Raw genomic sequence first — 27,771 nt, forward strand, 5'->3', positions numbered from 1 at the left:
AAAGGAAGCTGTGCCCAGTGCAGTCTAAGGGTTACCATGGTAACCGTAAACTTGATGCCTCAATGCACATTCAGTACAGCAAATAATTCAGTTGAATTCTGTTTTTTTTTTTTTTTTTACTGTCGTAAGTATGGGTCATGTTTTGGCCAAAAGATTGCATTAAATATCACGCCTGCAACCATGTCAAGGTAAACCCTATCGGCATGTCCCACACCACCAATTTTACATAGTTACATAGTAGATGAGGTTGAAAAAAGACGTACACCCATCAAGTTCAACCTATGCTAAATTTAGACAACAGATACTTTATCCTATATCTATACTTACTTATTGATCCAGAGGAAGGCAAACAAAAAACCCCAGTGACATATCGTTGGATGATATCTCATAAGGGGGAAATACATTTCTTCCTGACTCCAAGAATTGGCAATCAGATTATTCCCTGGATCAACATCCTTCCCATGTTTACTTATTTGGTATATCCCTGTGTACCTTTCCTTTCTAAAAAGATGTCCAAGCTTTTTTTTTTTTTTTTAACAAATCTATTGTATTTGCCATCACAGTCTCCATGGGTAATGAATTCCACATTTTAACAGCCCTTACTGTTAAGAACCCTTTCCTTTTGTTGCTGGTGAAATCTCCTTTCCTCCAACCTTAAGGGATGCCCCCAAGTCCTTTGTACTGCCCTTGGGATGAATAGTTCTTTTGAAAGCTCCCTGTACTGTCCCCGAATAGATTTGTATATAGTTATCATATCCCCTCTTAGACGCCTCCTTTTTCTAATGTAAACAAATCTAATTTAGCTAGCCTCTCATAAATTAGATTGTCCATCCTCTTTATTAATTTGGTCTCTCTTCTCTGCACTCTCTAGTTCCATAATGTCTTTTCTAAGGAGTGGTGCCCAAAATTGTATTCCATATTCAAGGTATGGTCTTAGTAATGCTTTGTAAAGGGGCTTCATTATGTTTACTTCCATTCCATCCATTGCCCGTTTAATGCAAGATAAGATCTTCTTTTCCTTTGCAGCTACTGCATGACTTTGGGCATTATTGCTAAGCCTGCTGCCTACAAGCACTCCTAAATCCTTCTCCATCAAGGAATCCCCCCAATTTATCCCCATTCAATTTGTAAGTCGCATGTTTATTCTTGCTTCCCAAATGCATAACCTGACATTTATCTGTATTAAACCTCATCTGCCATTTACTTGCCCAAGTTTCCAGTCTCTCCAAGTCCTTCTGAAGAGAAATTACATCCTGCTCTGATTCTACCACCTTACACAATTTAGTATCACCAGCAAAGATGGAGACTTTGCTCTTGATGCCAACCTCAAGGTCATTAATAAACAAGTTAAAAAGCAGTGGCCCCAGTACTGATCCTTGAGGTACTCCACTCACGACCTTAGCCCAACCTAAAAAAGTTCAATTTATGACAACCCTCTGTTGTCTATCCTTCAACCAGTTTTCAATCCAGGTGAATATATTTTTACGGAGTCATATTTGCTTTATTTTGTACACCAACCTCTTTTGTGGAACCGTATCAAAAGCCTTTGCAAAATCTAAGTAGACCACATCAACTGCATTACCCTGGTCTAAATTCCTACTTCCTCAAAGAAACAAATAAGGTTAGTTTGGCATGATCTATCCTTCATAAATTCATGCTGACCATTACTAATGATTTTGTTTTCCATTAGGTATTCTTAAATATTATCCCGTATTAAACCTTCAAGTAGTTTCCCCACTATTGAAGTCAGGCTTACAGGTCTGTAATTCCCCGGTTGTGATCTAGCTCCCTTTTTAAATACAGGCAACACATCTGCTTTACGCCAATCTTGTGGTTCTGAGCCTGTGGAAATGGAGTCCGTGAATATTAAATGTAATGGTTTGGCTATTACTGAACTTAAATCCTTGAGAACTCTTGGATGTATGCCATCGGGGCCAGGTGCCTAATTTACTTTAATTTCATCAATCTGCCTATGAACTTCTTCTTCAGTTCACCAATTGTTCATAAATATGGAGGTTGTGGCCCCCTCCTGTGGCATTGAAATGGATTCTTCCCTGGTAAACACAGGCAAAGAATTGATGCTGTGTTCTTCTGTATTTCCTTCACTGCATAAAAAACAAAAACAATGGTAGTAATAGAATGGGATGCATGACATGTGGAACCTAAGGTGTTGGCATTTAGGTGCTCTACATGTGTGAGCCACAGTGCAGTTAAAACTAAATATAGTGGGGGGGGGGGGCAGACACCCCCCCCCCCCCCACTCCAGATTATTATTATTTTTACTTTTTCTTTATTTGCAGTTTTCAAATGGGGTACTGAAAAAAAAACGTTACAGGGATACATAATACACAAACAAAAATAAATACATTGTGGAACTGACGTTTTTTCTGTGTGAACTGGCTACACCAGATTTTTGTGTTGAGTATAGTTTTTTCTGTAATAAACAGGGGCCTGAGACCCCGTCAGATATATATTAATTATGCATTTTGCATATTTCTTGAGTGGTTGTAGCGGATAGATATAATTGCAATTGAATACGGGTTAATATTACCTCATTGAAAGTACTTTGCGGAGGAGAAAAGTGAGGTTGGCTAGAGTAGCCATGAGTATTAACTCTGGTTGTACAGTATATCTAAGTCACTTGCGTGCCGCTTGTGTTAGATGGTATATTGGCATGGATTGAGGGGAAATATTGTTTATTTGAGGGACCTTTGCAAAGCTGAAAAGTGGGCTGTGTATTAACCCTTGTCCCGTATGCAGGTCACGTGCTCAAAGGTGTGCCATACATGAAAAATGATAGAATAGCGGGGAGATAACAATTAACATTTTTGTTCATATCAGAGCTTTTTAGTCGTTTACGTTTATCCCTGTCAACGGATCACTAAAAAAGTGACTGACCTGTGTTAGTCTTGCTGCAGATCATGACTATATACCCCAAAGCTATTGCGCAGTGCTATTTTTATAAAACATACAAGCAGACTATTTCATACCCTTCCCCTCATTTTTCTTTTGCCATCTTTTTATTTGTGAGTAAGTATAGTGTACATGGCTGCTTTACACCAATGCTAGACGATCAAGGCACTGCTTATACAAGATGCTACACTAGGCCAGGACAACCAAAGCAATAAAAAACGGAGGTCTGCTTAACCCTGGAGATTGACCCACAGGTCAAGGAACCCAGGACTGTCCTATGCTGAGGATTCCAGTAGTTCTCAGCCTGCCAGTGCCCGGGACGTGTACTTGCAAACTACTTTCCAGTATCTGGGACTAGTAGATGACGCAATGCGGTTGCAGCTCGGTCACCCAGTTCCAAGAGCGTGAGGCTGAGAGAAAAAAGGGAGAAAGACCAGCTTCAGAACGCAAAGCAGCGAGATATGCTGCAGAATGCGAAGCAGAAAGAGAAAGGCAAGTAGCTGCAGAAGCGATATATGCTGCAGACCGTGAAGCAGAAAGACAAGCTGCAGAATGCGAGGGAAAGATATGCTGCGGTTCTAAGGCACCAGCTGGAACTTGCAAGCTTCGGAAAAAGATGGGGACCCAGACACTTTACTGCGTGGTTTTGAAAAAACCTAGAGGCAGCATCAGTTGCCACATGAGGCCATCAAAGCTGCATCGCTGCACCATTTCAGTATCACCCCTGAAATCTACAGGCAAACGTTCAGAGCCTGTCAGCAAGGTTGTACCGCCAGCTTTTCTGATCTGGTGGGGTATCTGACATCTCTGTGCAAGCAGTGGGTTGGGGGGCTGGAAATTGAAAGCTTTGCAGGTTTATTGGATCTCATAATTGATGAGAAATATTTAACCCTGTGTCCAGTGGTGGGTTTCAAAAATTTTAGCAACCGGTTCTCACCTTACCACCCTTTCATAGTGAAAAATCACCATCAGCTTCTCCCCCTCATCAAATCTCCCCCAGTCCCCCTCATCATTCTCAGATCTCCCCCAGTCCCCATCACATCTCCCATCTCTACCTCACCTATCTCTACCTCACCTGTCCGTGCGGCGTCTCCCAGCATGCTCCAGCATCGCATATTCACCCTGCAAACCTGGTCACATGCCAACACGACGCTGCGTAACGTGATGTCATGTAGTGTCCCGTTGCAATATCAACGGGGCGTCACATGATGCGTTCCGTTGTGGCGTTCCCATTGGCATGGCAACGCGGCACCATTTGACACCGCGCAGCCATATTGAGCACTTATGCAGGGGGAAAAGATGGTGGGACATGCTGTAGACACCGCCAGATGCCCACCGCCCGGACAGGTAAGAGAATTAAGCACCAGTTCAGCGAACTTGTGAAATTTTAGTAACAGGTTTGCATGAACCGGTGCGAACCGGCTGAATCCCACCACTTGCCTGTGTCCACCTAAAGTGTGACAATGGGTTAAGGACCGGGGTCCTAAGTCAGTCGCAGAGGCTGGCCAGCTTGCAGATACCTATGTGGCTAACAGGATTCCAGCAGTTAACAAGGGAGTTCCAGGACTGAATGGGGGGGTTAAATAAAAAGAAACCTGTGACCTCTTGTTACATCTACGGAGGCTTCTTTTGGGGGGGATGGGGGCAGTTGGCACACTGGGACAGGGGGACACCCGTCAGTGTTTTTTCTGCAAACTGGGGCATATCAGTACCAACTGCCCAGAAAGGAAGAGGCCTGCCACTGTCTCTGGAGGGGATGGCACCTTAGGAGTGTGCCTAGGTGCCTGTGTGGTATCTGGGCCGCAAGAAAACAGAGTTGCCCACATGCAGCCAGTCGTGGTGGGTCTGAATTTAAGTCAAGAACATAAGACTCAGATGCCACAATTAGCCTGGTGCGGCCAGGACTGCTGCGACCTGAGGAAATCATTCCTGAAAGGACTCTACATATGGGGTGGTGGGAGGGGGTACTTGAATTGGGGTATTTACCAGGGTGTGTGCGGGAGGTGGGAATAATTGATGATATTCCTGCTAATGTGTTGCTAGGTAATGATAATTAATTGGAAAGATGGTTACCCAATAAGAGACCGCTGTGACGGATTGTACAGAAGTGTGGGGACCTCCCAGTACAACTTATCACCAGCAACCAGATGGTCGCAAGGGTCCCGAGGTGATTGAGAGGAGCTATAGTGAAATTGGGGTCAAAGCGCTTTCCATTACAGGTCCTTATCACAGGGGGCCCCCAAGTGGGTTAGTGAGGGGGATTGTAGAGAAGTGTGGGCCAGAATGAGCATCTCAAGTGGGTTAGTGAAGGGGGTGGTAGCAAAGTTGGGGACCGAGAGTCTCCCACTGCAGTCTGTCACAGGAGTACATTCAGTCCGTCGCAGGTGCCCATAGCGGGCGCGACCGCATTGCAGAGTGACGGAGCGGTCGCGATCGCCGGTAGCCAAAGGATTTTTACTTTTTCGGTGATCGCTGCGTGACGTCAGTGGCACGTCGGCAGTTCAGCCAATGAGGGCAAACCATTCACAGCCACGCCTCCGCCATGCCCCCCGGTCGCCCTCTTGTCTCCTGCACTATAAGCAGGAATCGCTATTACAACGGCTGACAGAACGCGGTCGCGTAGCCGGTCGCATAGCCAGCACTATAAGCGTAGCCTTAGGAGTGTATTAGGCGAAGTTAGTCCATGTTGTATACTCATATTAGAGCGTTGGTATGAATTGTGTGTCTGTTTTAATGATTTTAACCTTGCATTTTTGTGTATAATAAATTGATATTTTAAGGTATGCCGAAGTGCTCTTTTTTTTTGGGGGGGGGGGGGTGTGTGTGTGTGTGTGTGTGTGTGTGTGTGTGTGTGTGTGTGTGTGTGTGTGTGTGTGTGTGTGTGTGTGTGTGTATATATAAACAAATAAACCAGATTTGACACTGGTAAAAAGAGACAGCATACCACTTTGTAATCCAATAGTAATGTATTAAAACATAACGGCACCGCAACCGACGTTTCAGCCCTCTGAAAGGGGCACTACATGGAAAAAGGTCCCTTTCAGAGGACCGAAACGTCGGTTGCGGTGCCGTTATGTTTTAATACATTACTATTGGATTACAAAGTGGTATGCTGTCTCTTTTTACCAGTGTCAAATCTGGTTTAGTTTGTTCTATTGAATTCATATGGGACAAGCATCTGTCTACATTACATGGCTGGTGTGTGCATTTCTGGACTTGTATGTGTGTGTGTATATGTATATATATATATATATACATATATATACATATATATACATATATATATGAAAAAAGAAAAGAAACAGGCGCACACCTAGTGCATTAACGTATAACAAATAGTTTATAGAACAATAAAATCAGTCAAATGTCCACTCACAAAGGTACAGGGTTTAAAAGCAGGTATGAGATAGGCTCTCATAAGCCAGTACTGCCGTCCGATATCAGCAATGGTGTCCTCTCCTGTCTGCTCTCCGCGTGGTCCGAGCAACCGGAAGTGACGTCCCTCCGGTCGGGTGCCCCGCACAGGAAATCCCTCCGGGAACCAGCACCTCCAGTTCCTTGCTTCTTGTCAGTGAGCCACCGGGGGAAAAGGATCCAGCGTTTTTCTCAGCCTCACACAGCCTGCAACGTCTCTCAACCAGCAATGGTAATGTTCGTGGGAAAGTGACAACCTCAGTCTAGCCACGCCCTGTTTTGTTTAGGCTGTATTACAGGCGCTACTTCACTGTTTTGTTGCCACGCCCACACCACAAACATCCCGGGCAACGCCGGGGCTCTCAGCTAGTATATATATATATATATATATATATATATATATATATATGCAAATATAGCTGTATGCTCATCTGCATGTCTTAGGCAGGTCTGCAACCCCGCCTTTCCCCATTATCGCCCAGCATACAGCACTTCCACTGCAGCAAGGGATTCTGGGAAATGACATGCAAATGAGCACACAGTGTCACTTTTTGCCTCAATAACCATTTTTAACATGGTTCCCTAATCCCTTGTTGCAGTGGAAGTGCTGTATGCTGGGCGATAATGGGGAAAGGCGGGTTTGCAGACCTGCCTAAGACATGCAGATGAGCATACAGCTATATTTGCATATTTGCTTTCCTGTGGAGGGTTTTTGTCACTTTTTTTACTCACCATAACTAAACTCAGTATTATGGTTTATATATATATATATATATATATATATATATATATATATATATATATATATATATATATATATGAAAGAAAAAAGAAAAGAAAACAGGCGCACACCTAGTGCATTAAAGTTTAACAATAATTTTATGGAACATTTAAAACCAGACAAATGCCCACTCACAAGTAAAGCGTTATTTGAAAGCAGTTATGAGATTGGCCCTCATAAGCCAGTGGTGCCGTTCGAGCCTGTAATGGTGTCCTCTCGTGCGCGGTCTCCTTCTACCGGAAGTGACGCTCACCCGGTCTGGTGTCCCGCACAAAACGGAAGTCCCTCCAGGAAACCGAGGCCTCTCCTGACTGCCTCTAGCTGCTGCACCACCAATCAAGCCAAACGATGTGTCCACTGATCTGCTTTGCTGAGCCTCCCACAAGCTGCGTTCCTCTCAGTCTGCTCTCAGTGGGACAAATGTCTGCTCTGCTCTAGCCACGCCCTACGCGTTTCGTCATCGATGATGACTTCTTCAGGGGAAGTCATAAGCCAGGAAGAAGTCATCATCGATGACGAAACGCGTAGGGCGTGGCTAGAGCAGACATTTGTCCCACTGAGAGCAGACTGAGAGGAACGCAGCTTGTGGGAGGCTCAGCAAAGCAGATCAGTGGACACATCGTTTGGCTTGATTGGTGGTGCAGCAGCTAGAGGCAGTCAGGAGAGGCCTCGGTTTCCTGGAGGGACTTCCGTTTTGTGCGGGACACCAGACCGGGTGAGCGTCACTTCCGGTAGAAGGAGACCGCGCACGAGAGGACACCATTACAGGCTCGAACGGCACCACTGGCTTATGAGGGCCAATCTCATAACTGCTTTCAAATAACGCTTTACTTGTGAGTGGGCATTTGTCTGGTTTTAAATGTTCCATAAAATTATTGCTAAACTTTAATGCACTAGGTGTGCGCCTGTTTTCTTTTCTTTTTTCTTTCATAGGTATTCCTAGGGAGTTGTGATCCCTTATAAACGGGCTGCCTATACCTGGATGCATTCACTTGGAACAGGACTCTGTGACTTTTAAGGTTTTTTAAAAGTTTTTTGGAAAAAAGTTTTTATTTTCATTTTTTCATATTTTTTATATTTTTTATTTTATTCTAGATATTTTTTGTATTACAACATAAATTTTTTTTTTTCTCCAGAAGTATTTTTTAACAATTTTGTTATGCACACTTTGTATTAAAGTTATTACACATTTTATCTTAGAATTACATAGGGTTTTTTAATTATATTATTTCACTTTAGCCACCCCATAGGTTGTATCAACGCAGTTGGCTACTTATTCACAGTTAGGCAGGTTGTTGCATTAGGCGCTCCTTTATTATTTCTGTTTTGTTTTGTAATATATATATATATATATATATATATATATATATATATATATATGAGATATTACCAGATTGGAGTCCAGTAATGAGGAGACAGCACACATACATTTATACCAACACCCAGGTATGTCACGGTCATTTGACCATTGCACTGCCCTGAAGAAGGTCGCTCTCTGCAGACCGAAACGTTGGCTGGGGTGCCTGTATTTTTCTACAATACAGAATCATTTTGAATATCATTCCTGGTGTGCTGTCTCCTCATTACTGGACTCCAACCTGGTAATATCTCCATTATTCTTATCTATGGGATTTGCAACTGGATTTTTCATTAATACAGGGTGCTGGTTGTTGCTTTGCATTATATATATACAGGTAAACGCCGTTATAGCACGACCCGTTATAACGCGAATCGGTTATAACGCGGTTTTCACGTGGCTCCCGTTTAAAAAAATAATTTATTTTTTTTACACACTGCACACACTGCACACACTGCTCACTGCACACACTGCAAACACTCTCACGGCACACACAGCACACACTCCCTGCACACACTGCTCACTGCACACACTGCTCGCACTCTCACTGCACACACTAATCACTGCACACACTCTCACTGCACACACTGCACAGTGCACACTGCACACACTCACTGCACACTGCACACACTCCCTGCACACACTGCTCACAGCACACACTGCTCACTGCACACACTGCTCACACACACACACACACACACACACATCCATATACACACACACACATCCATATACACACACCCACACCCATATGTATACACACACACACACACATATACACACCCCCTCCCATATACACACACACACACCCCCATATACATACACACACCCATATACACACACACACATCCATATATACACACACACACACCCATATACACACACACGCACACACACCCATATACACACACACACACACACCCATATACACACACACACACCCATATACACACCCACATACACACACACACCCATATACACACACACAGTTTCTCTCCCATATTACATACACACACTCACTCTACACAGACGGGGGGGGGGTCGGAACAGAGGAAAGGCCGCGACCAGCACCACCACCCGCTCCCCCCCCCCTCCTCCCGCGCAGGCAGCGGGAGCGCCGGGGACAGCGGTGGGGAGAAGAAACCCCCCGCTACCACCTCCATGCAGGCAGCGGGAGCACCGGGCACGTGGGGGGGATCAGAGGTAAGCGGGAACCGGAGGGACATCCCCGCTCCCATCTCCTGCCCCACGGGCTGTCACGCGGTGACAGGGGGAAGCGGGAACCGGGGGGACATCCCCGCTCCCATCTCGTGCCCCGCGGGCTGTCACGCGGTGACAGGGGGAAGCGGGAACCGGAGGGATATCCCCGCTCCCATCTCCTGCCCCGCGGGGTGAAGGGTGCTGCGGGGGGGGGGGGGGGAGGGTGATGATGCGCCGATGCTGCCGGGGGGTGGCGGTTTTGGCCGGTTGGGAAAGGAACTCAAGCCTTTGGGAAACAATGTTCTAACTAATTTTTTTGCGGCGGCCATTTTGTTTATGCGCGACCCAGTTACTAACGCGGTGGTCTCGGGGTGGACCTGTATATATATACACACACTTTACCAATGAACACCATCACTAGCTATATATATATATATATATATATATGAGATATTACCAGATTGGAGTCCAGTAATGAGGAGACAGCACACATACATTTATACCAACACCCAGGTATGTCACGGTCATTTGACCATTGCACTGCCCTGAAGAAGGTCGCTCTCTGCAGACCGAAACGTTGGCTGGGGTGCCTGTATTTTTCTACAATACAGAATCATTTTGAATATCATTCCTGGTGTGCTGTCTCCTCATTACTGGACTCCAACCTGGTAATATCTCCATTATTCTTATCTATGGGATTTGCAACTGGATTTTTCATTAATACAGGGTGCTGGTTGTTGCTTTGCATTATATATATACAGGTAAACGCCGTTATAGCACGACCCGTTATAACGCGAATCGGTTATAACGCGGTTTTCACGTGGCTCCCGTTTAAAAAAATAATTTTTTGGGAAACAATGTTCTAACTAATTTTTTTGCGGCGGCCATTTTGTTTATGCGCGACCCAGTTACTAACGCGGTGGTCTCGGGGTGGACCCCGAGGACCGCGTTATAACGGGGTTTACCTGTATATATATACACACACTTTACCAATGAACACCATCACTAGCGCTGCTTTATTTATTTTATTTATTTATAAAATATTTTACCAGGAAGTAATACATTGAGAGTTACCTCTCGTTTTCAAGTATGTCCTGGGCACAGAGTAAAACAAATAATACATGGTTACAAATACAGTTACATAAATGAACAGGGTATACATTATATACAAGACATTGCGTGCACAGTTAGAGATAATATATATTATGAGCGTATGAAACAGTTACAGACCAGATTAAAGTGTGAGACAGCCTTAGATTTGAAAGAACTTAAGCTGGTGGTGGATATGAGAGTCTCTGGTAGGTTGTTCCAGTTTTGGGGTGCACGGAAGGAGAAGGAGGAACGTCCGGATACTTTGTTGAGCCTTGGGACCATGAATAGTCTTTTGGAGTCTGATCTCAGGTGATAGGTGCTGCAAGTGGTAGGGGTGAGGAGCTTATTCAGGTAGCTGGGTAGCTTGCCCAGAAAGTATTTGAGGGTGAGACAGGAAAGGTGAACTTTGCGCCTAGACTCTAGTGATGACCAATCTAGTTCTTTGAGCATTTCGCAGTGATGTGTGTTGTAGTTGCATTGGAGAACAAAACGACAAATTGAATTGTAGAGGGTGTCAAGTTTGCTAAGGTGGGTTTGAGGAGCCGAGCCATATACTGTGTCTCCATAGTCAATAATTGGCATTAGCATCTGCTGTGCAATACGCTTTCTGACCAGGAGACTTAGGGAGGAGCTTAGTGGGTTTTTTTTAGCACCTTGTTACATAGTTAACTTTAAGTGGGTATTATGTGTGTGTACCGTGTATAATGTCAATTATAGGGTAAAGCTGTAAAACTCCGGGCATTATTGAAATCCCTGCTCTCGGATTGGTTAAAATTCCGGGCATTACTCATTTAGTGGTGCCTGGAATTTTTGGCAGCTTGCCAAGTATTTATTTCTAGCCAATCAGCTTTTCGTTTGAGAGCTTTGACAGACACAGTTGAGTTGAGGAGGGAGAGAGAGTGTATTTGTAGCTGCAAAATAAGTGTCTGTCTGCAGAGTTTGTTTGTAGCTGCAGTTTCTGTCTATCTACTGTGTGTGTGTCTGTCTGTCTGTGTGTGTGTGTGTGTGTGTGTGTGTCTGTGTCTGTTAATCAATTTCTGACTGGTAACAGTTAAATGGAGGTAGGTGGCACCTCCCTCCAGAGCTCACCCCTCCTCACCTTTTTAACTTGGGAGATTCTGGCAATTTGCTGAATGGACAACTCACTGCAGTTGCTTTCCCTCATACAGAGGTAAAAGGAAGGGTTCCCAGTTTTAGTGTTAGGACCTGCATTATTGGTTATACCTTGACGTTTGGTATGCAGGCTTACGATGCTTTGGCCAAAGGGTTTAACTAAAAAAAACAAGTAATTACTATTATTATTGAAGTATTTAAATGTTATACTTATTACCATATGTTTTGTCAATTTGATGTAGTATTGGGCACCCCTGTCTTTTGTTGTATCTAGTGTGTGTGTCTGCTGCAGAGTTTGTGTGTGTGTAGCTGCAGTGTGTGTAGCGGCAGAGTTTGCGTGTGTGTGTGTGTGTAGCTGCAGCAATTGCGTGTAGCTGCAGCGTGTGTGTGTGTGTGTGTGTGTGTGTGTGTGAGCAGCAGCAGTGGCGGTGGCGGCGTTTGGATGTAGCTACAGAGTTTGTTTGTAGCTGCAGTTTGTGTGTTGTGTGTTGTGTGTGTATGTGTGTGTGGATATAGAGGTGCTTTAATGTATTTATCACTTTAATTAAAAAAAAAAAATCTATAACTATACAAAAGTGTCTATGAAAAAAAGCCTACATTTAGCCTATAATAGTAATAATCCTCTCAGAACAGGGTATTACTGGCCAATAATGCCTTGGCTGGGTTAAAGTCCCTTGGCTTCGCCTTGGGCCTTCAACTGTTCCAGCCAGGGCATTATTGGCCAGTAATGCCCTGTTCTTCGGGGATTATTACTTAAGTATATTATAATGGTGTACTGTAAAAAAAACTTTGAGTCAGCCTACTATGAAGATATGTATCTTGTGTAACCGTCCTCCGAGCCGCCAGGTGGAGCCCTCTCCTCTCCCACTGACCTCACATTCATCGCGCTTCGCTGGAATGGACACGTCACTTCTTGCACCTCAACCCAACCCAACCCAACATTTCCTGTCTGCAAACTCTAACCTGACGGGCAATAGAGAGAGGAGTGGGAAAGCCCAGCCCTTTAAGATTGACGGATCCCTATGGCAGCCAATAGAGAGTTGCTGAATCACAGCGCCCCCTCGGCTCCTCCCACCCACCCGCATTTGTTGCGACCAATAAAAACACGCCAAGCCCGGTGAGGAAGTGTATGGCGCCTATCAACGTGGCTGACCTCTTAGGGGGCGGGGCTTCGGTGGCGCCAGGCTAGGCTGAGAAAGTGTGGGGAGTTTGATGGGGAGAGGAGCGGCTGCCAGGTAAGCGGAGGACCGGGGCGGGCGGCATGGGCGAGGATCCCCGTGTCTGTACGGATTTATTCGGACAGATTACAGGCCGAGCTGTCCCGGCCCCCACACGTTGGGCAGTGATATGTGGAAGCGGCATCCCATTGATACAGACAAGAGCATGGGCAGAGCCACATCAGCCAGCCAGCTAGGGAGGGAGGGAGAGAGAGTGTATGTATGTATGTATGTATATATATATATATATATACATACATACATACATACACACACACACACACACACACACACACACACACACACACACACACACAATCACTGATGCTCTTGAAGTCTATTAAACGTGTGTATGTGTGTGTGCTCCCCCCCCCATATGTTCTTCAAAATATATTTAGGTAAATAATACACCAGCTTAAGCACTCCAAATAATTTCTGGTTCCATTCCTCTGAAACAAATAGAAGGAATGTCTTAATTTAATTCAGAAACCCCATATTCTGTTTCTTATCTCATGGACTTGGATTCCATTGAAATTCATGGGAATATTTTCCTTGGCAATTCGGAGCAATGTTTGAGGGTTATTTGCTTCAAAGGCCTCTTTGGATATGAGATGTGACAGGTTCTTGTGTCTAAATTACAATTGTATTCTAATAAGTTTGCTAGTAAGCAACATGCACATATAAGATACTAAGGCCGAGTCCATAGAAGGACAGGCCGCGCTGAGCCGTGCTGACGCTCCGCGCTGAGCCCCTGCATCCTCAATGAGGATGCCTTGAGAGGGGGCCCACGCGAGCGTCCGCAGGCGTGCTGAGGCGCTGGAGTTTTCAGCCGACAGCCAAGCTGTTTTTCAGTGCGCTGTCGACTGAAAACATCCAATCAGCGCGGAGCTGCGTCAACGTCATGGCGCCGTGACGTCTGTGCGTCACGGGCGATTGGCCCAGCGACGTCACTGCCCCGCCTCCCTCAGTCTCCCCCCGTCTCCGATCGCGCCCGCTGGCTCGCCTGCATGGGCATGAAATCTCGCAGATTTCAGCAGGCGCGCCTCAGCGTCAGCGCGGCTCGACTCAACCCTCTATGGCCCCAGCCTAATAATGCAAGTGCAGGCCTGTGCAATGTCTTAATGTGGCCTAAAGATCTTGTAATCCAAGAAAGGATACATTGCAAGATTAATGTAAGTGACCGTGATATTTTTTTTGAGACTAAACGCGTGTGTATATGTATATATGTATATATATATATATGTGTGTGTGTATATATATATATATATCTCTATATCTATCTATCTATCAAATGGAAATATTACTGTGCTCATTTTGCATGTCTTAGTCAGGTCTGCAACCCTGCCTTTCACCATTATCACCCAGCATACTGTACCGTGCTTACACTGCAGCAACGGATTCTGGGAAATGACATGCAAACAAGCACACAGTGCCACCTTTTGCTTCAAATCATGACACGGACCCCTATAAGCTTATACCTGCTGCATTGCACAGCCTGAGATAACATGCATAGCCAATAAACCTACCCACAGACAGCTTTTTTTGTTTTGAAAATTCTTTTATTATGCAGTGAATCTTTACAACAAGATTATAACAATACATAAATCATTTTCCAAAAGAAAAAAAACTGCGACGTGTACACTGGCACAGTGCATAAACCATACATCTCTCATACATGAACTTTTTATGAATATCTTCCCAAAAGTACAAAAACTGTGACGTGCACCACGGCGTAGTGTATTGCTTGTACATATGTCATGCATTTAGGTCAATACATGTCATACATACATCATCTCAAACTTTTATTTGCACAGAAAAAACATTTGGGGGGTGGTGGTAGAGGCGGTGTAGTCCTCCTCAAGGCCGTCAATGATGTAATAGTCTTTGAGCAGGTTATGAATCAGCCTGTGACAGTCCTGTACCGACATCCTCTTCTTCCCCCTTGGTCAAACGTTCCCTGGCGAATAGCAAAACGTTCTTGAAACAACACATTAGACACCAACCAGTTTCGTGTGTGTGTGTGTGTGTGTGTGTGTGGCAGAGGGGCAGTTCCAGAAGAGGTGAACCGTTTCCTCCACTGGGTTGCACCTGGGGCAGTGCCTCACGAGGCTAAGTCTACTTTCATACTTGTCTGCCCTCACGGGGGGTCCCCCATGCATGGCCCGCCATGCAATGTCCGTATGCTTGTTCGTTAGTCCCTTTGATGCCACATTCCTCCACACCGTTTCAAAAGTGTTGTGGTGGAGTCCTGGGACCGACTCTATGATGTCCTTTGCCCTGATCATTTTGTAAATGACCTTGGACTTCCACAGATCTGGTTTTACTCCCTGCAGTTCTACCTCACGAACTTCCTCACATCCTTGTAGAACCAGGGCATGTGCCAGTTGTAAGGGATGGAGCTGTCCCACCCCAGTGCTCTCCAGAGAGGCAGGGGTAGGAAGCGGGACATGGAGTACCCAGAAGAGTCCTTGTCTCAGTCTCTCGGGGTGATTCGTACGCAGTTGCTTACAAAGAAAGCACACAGCATAGTAGGGATGTCAGGAATTCCTTTACCCCCCCCCCCCCCCCCTTGCACGGCTCCTTGTACATTACTTCATGCTTGCTTCTTTCCATCTTGGCACCCCAGATGAAGCAGAACACTGCCATGGAGATGACAGGTTCTGCTCGAGGGTGGCCATGCCTTGGCCATGTACTGCAGAACAGGAAGAATCTCGTTCTGCAGCACCAGTTGTGTTTTTTTTTTTTTTTTGTTTCTCCCCCCCCCCCCCCCTGTATGGTTAGGGGTCTAAGGCGCCACAGTCAAAATTTCTGCTTCACTTTGTTCAGTCTTTCATTCCAGCTCTTCAGGGCTGCACCTTCGCAACCCACACCACACCAGACCAGGATTTTGATGAGGCCTGCTCTGATGGGGAAGGGCAAGGGGTCGGCAGTCAAGTTCCAACTCCCAAATAGCTGGTCTTTGACTTCCCGCAGTTGACTTTTGCTCCTGAAGTTTTTCCGAAGTCCTCACACGTCCGGACGAGCGTCTTCACCAACCGGCTATCTGCACAGAAGATGGTGACATCATCCATGTAGAGCGAGCACTTCACGTCTCTGGGGTACTGGCGTGACTATCCCTCTGATCCCTGCGTCTCGTCTGATGCACTGGGCAAAGAGCTCTATCCAACAGACAAAAAGGTGAAAGAGGGTAGCCTTACCTAACCCCTGAAAGTACAGGGAAGGGGTTAGTCTTCAATCTGTTCACGATCGCCACAATGCAAATATCAAGGTAAATCAGTTTAACATAAGTAACATAAGAACAGAACATCTGCCCCATCCCATACGCACGCTGCCCATGAAATCGTGGGAGACACAGTCAAAGGCCTTCTGGTCCAAGCTAACCAGGGCCACATGTACGCGATGGTCTTTGATGTAGTTGACTGTGTCTCTGATAAGGGCGAGGCTGTCTGCGATCCTGCGAATTGGGATGCCGCATGTCTGCTCCTAGATGGATGATCTGTTGGATGACCTTTATTTAGTCTGTTTGCCAGTACTTTTGCTAGGATCTTGTAGTCTACGTTCAGGAGCGAGATGGGATGCCAGCTCTTGGGGTCGCACCTCTCCCCTTTTCGCTTGTACAAGAGCGTCAACATTCCTTCCCTCAGCGTTGGGGTCTTCCTGCCCTCTGCTTCCACCTCCCTGTAAAGCTTGAGCAGATCTGGGCCGATTCATATGTATAACTCAGCTGGGATGCCACCTCCGCCCGGCGTCCTACCCGTCTTAAAGGATGTGGTTGCAGTGTGGAGCTCCACCAGCATCAGGGAGGCGTTCATGGCTGCTTTTCCTGCCCGGTCAGTGATATTTGTAATCCCTGGCAGGAATTTGTCAGCTTGGTCTCAGTCTGATGCTTTAGGGGAGTAGAGTTCCTCGTAGATCGGGGCTGCTGCTGAAGGAACAGGCTTGGGAGCCGCAGCGGCCGCTGCTTTGGTGGCCTCTTTTTTTCGCCTTTGTTCCTTCTGATGCTTACCGCTGTTTTCCTTTGCCGGTTGGGTTGCAGGGGTCTTTTTGGCTGCCACCTGAGTTGTTGCCAGGTTGACACCCGGTTTTGCGCCTTTCGCCGCGACCTCTGCGTAGCTTCTGACTCTCAGTTCGCAATCTCGAAACATGTGGTTTGTCATTCCGCACAGGTCGCAAGTTTTCTGGAGGGGACAATCCTTGGTGTCGTGTCCGGTGTTTTTACACTTCCTGCAGGTTCCCAGAGTGCATTGTTTCCACAGGTGCCCCAGGTTCCAGCAATTCACGCAGGTCTGGGGCTAGTCAGGGTAAAATAAAGCCTTCCTGAGCAACCAGCAAGTGAAAAGCTGGAGGGTTGGTGTTGTAACCGGTCCGTCTCGTCTGGGTCTAGCCACATGCACACGATCATGTTCCACTTTCCCAACCTGTACCCCAACTTGTCCTTGACTCGGTTCCTTCACCACGGTGTAAAAGCACCGCAGAAAGATGGCAATATCCCTTCCAGGGATGTGGGGGTTCCCCACCATTGCAGTGATCCTCTTCTGGTCCCTCTGGATGAGGCAGTTAACGTCTAACTGGGAGAAGGGGAGCTCCTGTTTCAGGGTCTGGAATGCCTCCCAATACCGCCTGCAGGCACCCACCGTGGTGAAAGTGATGGAAAAACAGGCCACCCCTGTGGTCCTGGATGCGCAGGAGCTCGTCTGGAGTAAAGCCTGCTCTACTCACCAGCTCCTTGGCAAAGGTCTCGGCGTCCAATTGAGGGCGCTGTCCGTTGACCTCACTCAGTTGCATTACCACCGTCTGCCTCATCCAGAGTTCCAGACGGGGGAAACCCTCCTGTTGCTACTGATCCCGGGTTGGAGCTGGGGCCGTTGGTGCTGGCAGTGGGGTTAGGGCTGCTGGAGGGGAAATGTCACCTGTCCTTGGAGGCTTCCATCCTCTCTGCTCTGGTCTGGGGGGCCGCTGTTGCCACCCTTCTCATCGCAGGGAGGGAGGTCTTCGCCGTTTCTCGTAGGGCACTGGTTAGATGCTGTGATGTCGCATGGGGTTCCTTCCGCTTGGTCCTGAATCGCCCAGAGATCTGGTGTCACCCCAATCGCAGCATGTAGCTTAAGCCCGAAGGCGATGCTACAAGGCCGAGGTGCCAGACAGTCACACTCCAGACAGGCATCCACCACACATTATTTAAGCTATGGTGGGTAAAAAAAGTGACAAAAAACCCTTCACCGTAAAGCATATAGCAAATGGAAATATTACTGTGTGCTCATTTGCATGTCTTAGACAGGTCTGCAACCCCGCCTTTCACCATTATATCTATATCTCCAACGGTGATGCAGCACATAATAAAAGAGACAATACAAGGAATACATTAAGTGCAACATGTAGCAATAGGAAAGGTAATCCTGGCCCCAGATATTTTTTACAATCTGGCATTGTTAGGAGATTTACAGGCAGCAGGTGAAGAAGTGCAGTAGATGGCAGTGCATGTCCATAATGGATGAAAAGTGTGACACTGGGTGTGGGGCAGGAGTGTCGAGTCCAGGATATTGAATTCCTTCCTTCAGATGGTGGTTTTATGTTTGATTTAAAGTTGAGGAGGGAAAATGTTTAGCATATAATGAATGTGAGGGATGCCCAGGGGGGAAAGGGGTTAAAGGCGCGAGAGACCAGTAGAGGTGGAAAGGAGACGGTACATCGAACTGTCAGGGCTTAACATTGTGACAACGTTTGTAGTGCTGAACGTTGGCTAAACTATTGTACATAGATTTGTCAAAGCTTGTGACTATGTAAGTCATGCCAATAAAGCATTAATGAATTGAATAAGTAACTACTCTCCAAACTGGAAAGAAACCTTACTGACAGATGCAAGAATATAGTGGAGAGTGGGAGGACTGGGAATAAAGTCACACTTTACCTATGGTTAGTGAGCCAAAAGCAGTATATTGCATTGCTGCACATCTGCAGTGTGAATGTAATGTGAACACAGATACGAGTGCACATTTTGATGTTCCGAGATTAAGCACAAACGATAATGGAAATTTGTTAGTAGTGTGGAAAAATCGGTGTAGTCTATTGGAATTTGAAAACAGAAAAACAGAGTTAAAATAACTCATTTGCTTCTTGATTCTGTTTGAAATTACAGAAACATAAAAAAAAAATATTGCCTAATTTCAGATGATAAACACCTATATATAACACATCTCAGACTGTGGCCCCAGAAGGGTCTGTTTTTATTTATTTTTTTCCCCCGTTATCACTTTTTACCCTACAACTAATATATTTAAATTGGCTATATTATAAAGGCATACAGGTTTACAGTAGAGTAATATACAGTTGGCACTTTGGGATTGGCTGGGTGTGCAAGAGAGTCCCATGGAAGAATGGAAAAGGACAAACACAGGAGTAGAATAGCTGATAAGTGACAGGGGAGCTTGGACTTGTAGATCACCAGTAAGGCTCTAGTGCCACGCTGACTCAGAAAAATAACTTTCTTCTGGAAATGACCTTTACTTTTTATCTGATCGTATACTTTACTTTCAAATCAAGTATTTGCAGGAGCTCAAAAAATGAGCCAGGCTTTTTTTTTTTTTTTTTGGCAGCCATGCATAATTCCCAATTTGGTTAAGCAGTCTGTAAAAAGTAGTATGTATTGTACATTTTATGCATTTAAAAAAAAATAAAAAAAATACGTTTTATTTGCTTGGTGATCACATTGAATCAGGCAAAAAGAGGGGGGAAGGGGAACACAAAATGGATGTGTCCCCTAAAGAATTCCCTAACTGCACTCCTACATAATGTAAAATCTAACTTTTAATAAATTTACTTAAAACATATATTACCAAACGTTGTGTACTAAGTATTAAAAATGAATTAAATTGACAATGTCATACATCCCTGTCAATAAATGTGTGATTATACAATCCCAGAATCAATATTCCTGGGGTTGGAAGGACAGAGGATGCTATAAGTCAGGGTGTTAACCCCTCTGGAGCAAGTATGCAAACTGTAGGTAAACGTATCCTACACAGTGAGCCTTTGAATGGTCAAAAATCCAGCAATCCTGCTCAGATATATACCAGCAAGCACCTACAGTGGTAGTAAATGTTATGTTGCATAAGCTTAGAAGGTAACGCTGACACAGGCTCTATTAATGGAAAATAATTCACAACATAGTAAAGCTGGGACTCACAGTAACATTAACAGTGAGTTACCCAGCAGAGAGGCTCTAATTGTGCATATATCATATAGAGCAGGAAGGCAAACTCACTGCCTGTTGTTAAAATTATCCAGCTAATGCCGTCTGCATAGATAGAACCAGCCTCCACTTCACTTTCTAGAAATCTTTAGGGTTGAGGGTGAGCGTTAGTGCAGTGGGCGTACTAACTTAGGATGCATTGCACTGAATTCCTGGGAAAAGACAACAACAATCATGAGGCTGGTATTTATATTAATTTAAATGTATTTTATTGTTACACCACTGGTGATTGGAATTTTATAGTATATTGACACTGACCTATCCCACATTTAAGAACCATAACCGGTTTTGACGCTACATGATCAGAGCGTAAAAGCAGCCATTGCAACTTGGCAGGAACATAATTGACAATTTGAAGCAGGGTTTCTCCAGGGTTTAAACCCATTCATTTCAGCTCCGGGGACCCCGTGTTTCCGGAGATACTTACTTATAGGGAGTGCCAGCAGATGCTCGCCTATCAGGGATCACTTAATGGTAGAGTTTCAAAGCTCCCGCGGGTCAATAGGAAGCCGTGACAGGTTGATGGCCCATGTTACGCGGGAGCTTTACATTTGCAGGAGATACCGGCACCCCCTATGGAGGTCTGTATGTCTTGTAACGACAGGTTCCGGTGCTGAAATTACTGGGTTTCAGCTCCAGAGACCACCTGCTTCACACCTCGACTTAAAATGCACGTTCTCGGCACACACAATTTTTTTTGTAAGTGAAACTTCTTTGTCTTTTGTCAGTGACAAAAGAGGCTGACGGCAATGGCTCCGGCGCATGTGCGCCGAGCGTGGGGTTCCTCCGCGCGCCAGCTGCCATAACAGCCTTTTCTGCCAGTAGTGACGTCACTTCCTGCACTGTGCTTCCGTCTCCAACAAGGTGATTTACTCCAAGGAAAAAAATTAATTTGGTAGTTGCCAGCATAGAAGTTTCACTTCAAAAACTTTAATGAGCTCTTGTCTTCCGTTTAACTTAACCCCTTCAGTGCCAGAGGTCCCCATGCGTGTATTGATCACGTGACCACTTTTCTGAGCGATCACGTTATGGGGTCCCCAGAGATAATCTGCATTAATTTCAGCGCTGGGGTCCCTCTTGTTCACATGACACTTACCAGGACAGATGCAGACGGTGCTTTCTTGTCATTTGAATCCCTGGCGAACAGCAATCGGCTTCCTAGTGACTCCCATGGCACAGGATTTAAACCTCAATTTAGTTACCCCTGGAGGACACTGTACCAACGCTACCTTCAGCAGTAAGTATGTCGGGGGCCATGAAAACAGTGTTCCAGCTCCGGGAAACACTCCGCTTGCCATCCAGGGTGCGGAGGGAGAGAACAGTAGTGGGAACTGCACTTTTTTTAAAGGTATCACTCTCCTAAGAAATAATAAATAATGATTGTGCTGAAAACTTAAGTGCATATGATATGAATTCAAAGGCTTGTGGGTGTTTTTTTTTTTTTTTTTTTTTTTAAACTTCTTCGGGATTTCTTCTTTTAACATGTATCTGTTTGAAAGGGCAATTTATTAGGATTAGGCAGAATGCAGCATTTTGCCACTTCTCAGCTGGCATGGAGTTTATTGAAGTGTTAAAGGAGCAATCCAAGTTGCTTTTTTCCTTTCTTCTTTTTTAACATGTTTTTGAAGCTCCGGATCTCCGGAGCATTACACAATTAATTGAAACTCCGGGACCCCCTGTTTCCTGAGATACAGAACTTTGTAGGGGGTGCCGGTATCTCGGCAAGGTTTTTAAAGCTCTCACGTCGGCCAACAGGAAGCCAAACCTGATGTCACGGGTACCTATTGGCCTGCAAGGTACGGGAGCTTAAACTCTGCCATTACATAAACCCTGGTTGTCGAGCAGAGTGGCTTCTAGCACCGTCTATCTCGGGAAGCAGGGGCTCTATAGAACTGAATGAATTGGGTTCCGTTCCAGAGACACTCTGCTTTAATCCCATGTTTAAAAAAACTAGTTGTGACACTACTGCAGGCAATTCTTAAGACAACGGTGGTTAAGAAGGATTTTCAAAGTCACCGTTCTTGGTAAAGTGGTTTAAAAGCCGGGCAGACAAAATCTGTCCTAACCATGGCATGGCAATTAATGGTCACAGAACACATGCAAAACGTCACTTTTCTAATAAGTATTTTGTAGACTGATGTCTCGTACTACAATTGGCGGTATTTAGAATTTAAACGCATAAATGTAATGGGCACCCAGTGTCAACTTTGAGGAAATCGTATAATAACCTATCTTGTCTCCCTACCTCAGAATGTCACAAGTGACAAATTGAATGTTTTAGCATTCATAAGGCTGGAAAATATTCAATAGCCTAAAGGAAAAACTTCATACTTTTTAGTCCATGCCATTTTTTGTAGTTAATTTGAATATACTGAGCACCCTTTGGTTGCTATACTACAGGGGTAGCCAACTCCAGTTTTCAAGGGCAACAACAGGTCAGGTTTTAGGGAAATCCCTATTTCAGCACAGGTGGCTCAAACCTGTGCTAAAGCAGAAGTATCCCTAGAACCTGGCCTGTTGGTTGTCCTTGAACTGCAGTTGGCCACTACAGGTATAGCCGATCCACTCTGTCACTGCAGGGTTTAAGAGACAAACTCCAGTGTCCCAGAGTGCATTTTCCAAGTGCTTTTTTTATTTTTATTTTTTCCCCCTTTCAGTACTGAAGATATGAAATCCTTTTTATGAATGTAACTGACTTTTTTCTCTTATGCGTATTTGAGTTCTCTTACCACCTCTCGCTTGTGGCAGTTTAAGCGTCTTGAGGAAAACAGGCAAACAAACCTTTATTATATTTATATAACTTAATTGATTCAACAGGATGGTATGCCAACAATATATCAAAAGCCGATTTTGTTCCCAGGCCTTTTTTTTATTTATATTTATTTTGCATAGATGGCATTCTTGTATGAATTTCCATGGTTGAATAGAACATGATAGTGTGACTTCACCATTGTGATATATGCAGATAGGCTTTGCAAAGATGCCTCCCAAAGCAGCACTCTAGGTTGCATTTCTTGCTTTGTTTATGTTGGTTCTAGGATTGAAGCAGGGGCTCTAAAGAGCTGAACTGTGTTAATTTCAGCTCCGGGGAGATGATTGCTGAGATACCTCTGTAGGGGGTGCTAGTATCATTCATATTTACATGTCACTAGTCATGCGGGCCAATATGAAGCCAGAAGGGATGATGTCACAGCTTCCGATTGGCCCGCAGGACCGGGACTTTTAAATATGAAGGATGTTGGCGCCCCCTACAGAGGTATCTCGGCAATCATCTGCTTGGAGCCGCTCTTATGCTGGCACTAACAAGCCCCTTCGTGCTGGCACTAACAAGCCCCTTCGTAGCGCTACCTGTAGATATACCGGCACTCCCTACGGAGGGAAGTATCTCGGGAAGCAGGGGGGTCCCCAGAGCTAAAATTAACGTTGTTTAGCTCTGGGGAACCCCTGCTTCAATCCTATAACTAGAATAAATAAACACAGCCAGAAATGCAACCTGGAGTGCTTCTTGAAAGAAGCAAAACTTGTGAAATCTTATATTTTCTAAAATCAGTTCTGTAGTACAAGATAATACTATTTTTTTTATTATTATACTGCGCATCTTGTGATTTTTTTTTTAGCTGGGGGGTGCTAGATTTTCTTGGGTGTCGTGGCAGGTATAGAGGTGCTGCGCTCTCCCCCAAGGCATTTAAATTAAATGCCGGGGGACCTCGCGAGACCTCTATAACACACTTACCTTCCCGTGACGCGTCAAATGACACTGCGGGTCACGTTACTATGGTGACGTCACATGACCCTGCGCGTTATTCAACGCCATGGGGTGATCGCGAGGCGCCGAGGAGAGCAGGCAGGGGTGCACACGGAGATGTTTGCACACCCCTACTTTAGCGCACACACCCAGCAGTGCAAGATGTTTGTAACACTTTTCTGTTTGTGATAATGTATTGCTAATATTCCCAGCAGTTTGAGCTGCAAACTGTAACAATAGATAATGTTACCTTACGTTGTAGCTGCTGAGTTACACTGACTGAAGGATTGATTTGAAACCGAAAGGCAGCTAGCCATTTAGTGAACCCTGGGAAGCAGGATGTTGCTGAGCGATCACACACACGAAAGAGTCTATCGACGGCTTAGTTAATTAGTTTTCAATAAAGGTAATCAAATCTGCATATATTAAAACGTAAAAAAAAAATTTAAGCTGCGTGGTTGTTGAAAGCATGCTTTGATTTTTATGGCTACGGCCCAATGCTGCGCTCTCCCCCTCCAGCCAAGCGATCTGATAGACTTCTCCAGATCACTCGCGACTGGGGGGCGTGGCCATGACGTCACTCGGCTGGTTCACCCTCGGCTGAACCGCCGCCGTGACGTGGCCAATGCTCAGCCGCCGCGCCAAAAGACAAAATTCTTGTCTTTTGGCAAAGGCCATCGCGCATTGTGCAGGCGCGCACCGGGGTCGAAGCCTATAGCAGGTTTTAGCCCAACTCCCAAGCAGTGCAAGATATTTGCAACACTTTCCGTTACTGATCAATTTTGACCAATATTCCCAGCAGTGTGAGCTGTAGCAATAGTCAATGTTACCTTGGTAATATCAGGATATATTGTAGCTGCTGAGCCACACTGACTGAAGGATTGATTGAAACTGAAAGACAGCCATTTCGTTAGGCTCACTGAGGATTGTTACAGATTTATAACCGGAGCACCAAACGATTGCTAACTTCGGTAAGAATGTAGCATTAAACATTTTTATGATGCCTTATATACAAAAATAAGAAAAAAAGAAGGTAGTGTGGGGGAAAGGAATATAGTATCGCTGCTTCAACACTGTTGTTGCCAGAAGAGCCTGCAGAGCATTATAGAAGGAATATGTTGAGAAATAAAAAATAAAAAAATGCTGGCAGCTACTTTCATGTAGTTGCAGCCAGGGCTACATTATGATGCTCGTAGCTCTGAAAGTGTGCAAGATCAAAACGAAAAATAGAGCTTGGCAGGAATAGAGAATCTGCCCTGTGGGGATTTTGTTGTCTTGTCTGTGAGGCAATCGTCAACTTCTCATGCAAACCGTACCAGAAAAAGAATGTGACGGTGCAATACAAAGTGTGCCAAATACTGCTGCTTTGCACAGATGTCTCTATAATACGGATTGGTTGGCAGGTAAAGAATTGCAGATGTTTTCGCACCATAATGCGCTTTGGCAAGTTTGACCACATTATCGTGCAATTTCCAATGCAAATAAATTGATCAGTAACGTGACAAGCAGTGCAATTGCTGCCAAATTTGTAATTCTCTTGCATATTGCAGTTTAGGAGCCTAAAAGTGTGTGTTTTTTTTTTTTTTTTTTTTTTAAATGTCCTTTATGACATAGTATCTCAACGAAATGCAGTTAGGATTCGGAAATTAACAGTATAGGTCCTTTAAAAAAAAAAAAAAATCCTCTCCTAACATCTGTATTTTACATGACTATATCAAGGACAGGTTTGTGCTATTCCACTAGAAGAAGCAGCCAGAATGATTGGTAATCTATTACAGCTGTATTGATACTTCCAGTTTGATATTACTTTGCAAATCATTCCTGGATGGATTTCCATGAAGGTTTTTTACATTTCAGTCATGTTGCATCTTACAAATTTTAGTCGGTCTTTAAGCTGTGTTAATTTCTTGTGCTCCAAGTGGAAATTCTGGTAATTAAACTGTGTTGACGCACCTGTCACTTTGGTCTTCTTTTGCAAAGCTCAGTATGATTAATGCAGTTTTGTTGTTCATACTAACATAGTCCTTATGACATATATTGTTTATACATTGCAGTTGGTTTTATGATCAACTTTATTTTGTATGTATTATGAAGGCCTTTTGTTCAATTGACTAGTGAATTGAAAAGCAGCAGGTCAAGATGCAAATAACAAAGGGGCAAATCGATGTCATTAAAATCCCTCCCTTTCACAAAATCAGCCGGTGTCCTGTTAGCTTTCTTGCACGCTTGAATCTAGCCATTTTTGCTTGGCCCCATTTACTAAAATATTTCCATTTATTGGTGTTGTCCAGCATATAAAAACAAGCAGGAAGTAGTTATGGCATTTAATTTAAGGAAGGGTGGAAGTGGTGACGTTGTTGTACTATTTATTTTCAACGAGTGTTTATTTACAAAAAGTGTGAAGAAAAATTCAGAAGTTTCAGTACTGTAAGTGGGTTCACTGAATTTTTTTATTGTTCACGCGGGTTCAACCATAGATTTTGCAGCACAAACTGAAATAAATTTTGGAATAGTCTTCATTTAACCATCAGGATGCTTTGGAGATGAAACACAGGAAAGTTTATCGATCAAGAAGTTTATGTACATACAGTACTTTTGCATCAAAAAGATATATAAAATGCACACTCAAAGGAATATGCATATCGGCACGAATAGCCTGAGGTAATTCTCGCAGATACTGCTCTAGTCGTCCGTCCGGACACACATGCTTACGTCTGAGCGTGGATACTTGGTGAGCCTCCATATTTGAATTGGCTAGACACAATGACTGGTTTCAATGACTTAACCTTTTTGACATGAGTAGTAGTGATCTCTGGTTAGAGACAAGATAAGTTCAGTCCTTCTTGGCAACATTATACTGAGATTTAATGGGGAATACTCCTGTGCCACCTTTTCTACCATTTTGACTATTGTATGTATGTACAGTATATATGTATGTCAGCAGTACTTGAACGTAATAGGAAGTGCTCATACCTAACTAAAGAATTAAGCGATAGTTCCAATGGGGACAGATGTCATGGTTTCTTTACAAAAGCAACACCTAGAAAATCTCGTGGTGACATTTAAAAAAAAAAAAAAAAATCCCTTAAACACATTTGCAAATTATAAATCTGTCGGAAAATGTAACCATGTAATGTGATTGGGATGAAAAACGTAAAATGATGTCGTCATTTGTGTACTGTAAACTCCAGGAAATATTTATATTGAACTCTTTTTGAGACCATGTTTTTTATGTGTTTATAGATTTACCTATTTAATATTTTTTATTGTAACCTCATTTTTTTTGCAGGTGTTTTTGAGTGTTGTCTGTCCCATCCCTTCATGTGAAAATGACTCGATTAGGATTTTTGCGCCTGTCCTACGAGAAACAGGACACTCTCCTCAAGCTCCTCATCCTGTCTATGGCAGCAGTGCTGTGTGAGTATCTGAATATTTCTCTGCACTCCATGTAGGTTCTTCGTTAAGCAGAAACATTCCCAACCGTATTTACTTGTGTCTCTCGCACACAAGGTTCTAGAAAGTAAAGAGACGACACCCTATAACTGCCGAAGAGGTTGTTTTCCACTGACCATTTTAATTTAATAAAAATGTAAAGAAAAGGGCACGATGTGTCGTATAGAATGCAATTGTATGGGAAGTTCAACTTCATAAAGTACAAGTTCTAGGCTTCCTGTGGTAAGATAACCGGGT

The 27,771-nt window shown here is 44.4% G+C and overlaps 1 protein-coding gene across 1 annotated transcript in view; it reads left to right on the forward strand.

Moving 5' to 3' along the window:
- Positions 1-12,957: 12,957 nt before the first annotated feature.
- Positions 12,958-27,771, forward strand: part of STT3A (STT3 oligosaccharyltransferase complex catalytic subunit A) — a 36,278-nt gene continuing 21,464 nt past the window's right edge. The window contains exons 1-2 of the mRNA XM_075604341.1: positions 12,958-13,105; positions 27,371-27,498. Of these exons, the coding sequence (XP_075460456.1) occupies positions 27,411-27,498 (88 nt within the window). The 5' untranslated portion in view covers positions 12,958-13,105; positions 27,371-27,410. The remainder of the gene's footprint in view (positions 13,106-27,370; positions 27,499-27,771) is intronic.

The sequence above is a fragment of the Ascaphus truei genome, chromosome 6 (genome assembly GCF_040206685.1).
Source record: "Ascaphus truei isolate aAscTru1 chromosome 6, aAscTru1.hap1, whole genome shotgun sequence".
NCBI classification, from domain to species: domain Eukaryota; kingdom Metazoa; phylum Chordata; class Amphibia; order Anura; family Ascaphidae; genus Ascaphus; species Ascaphus truei.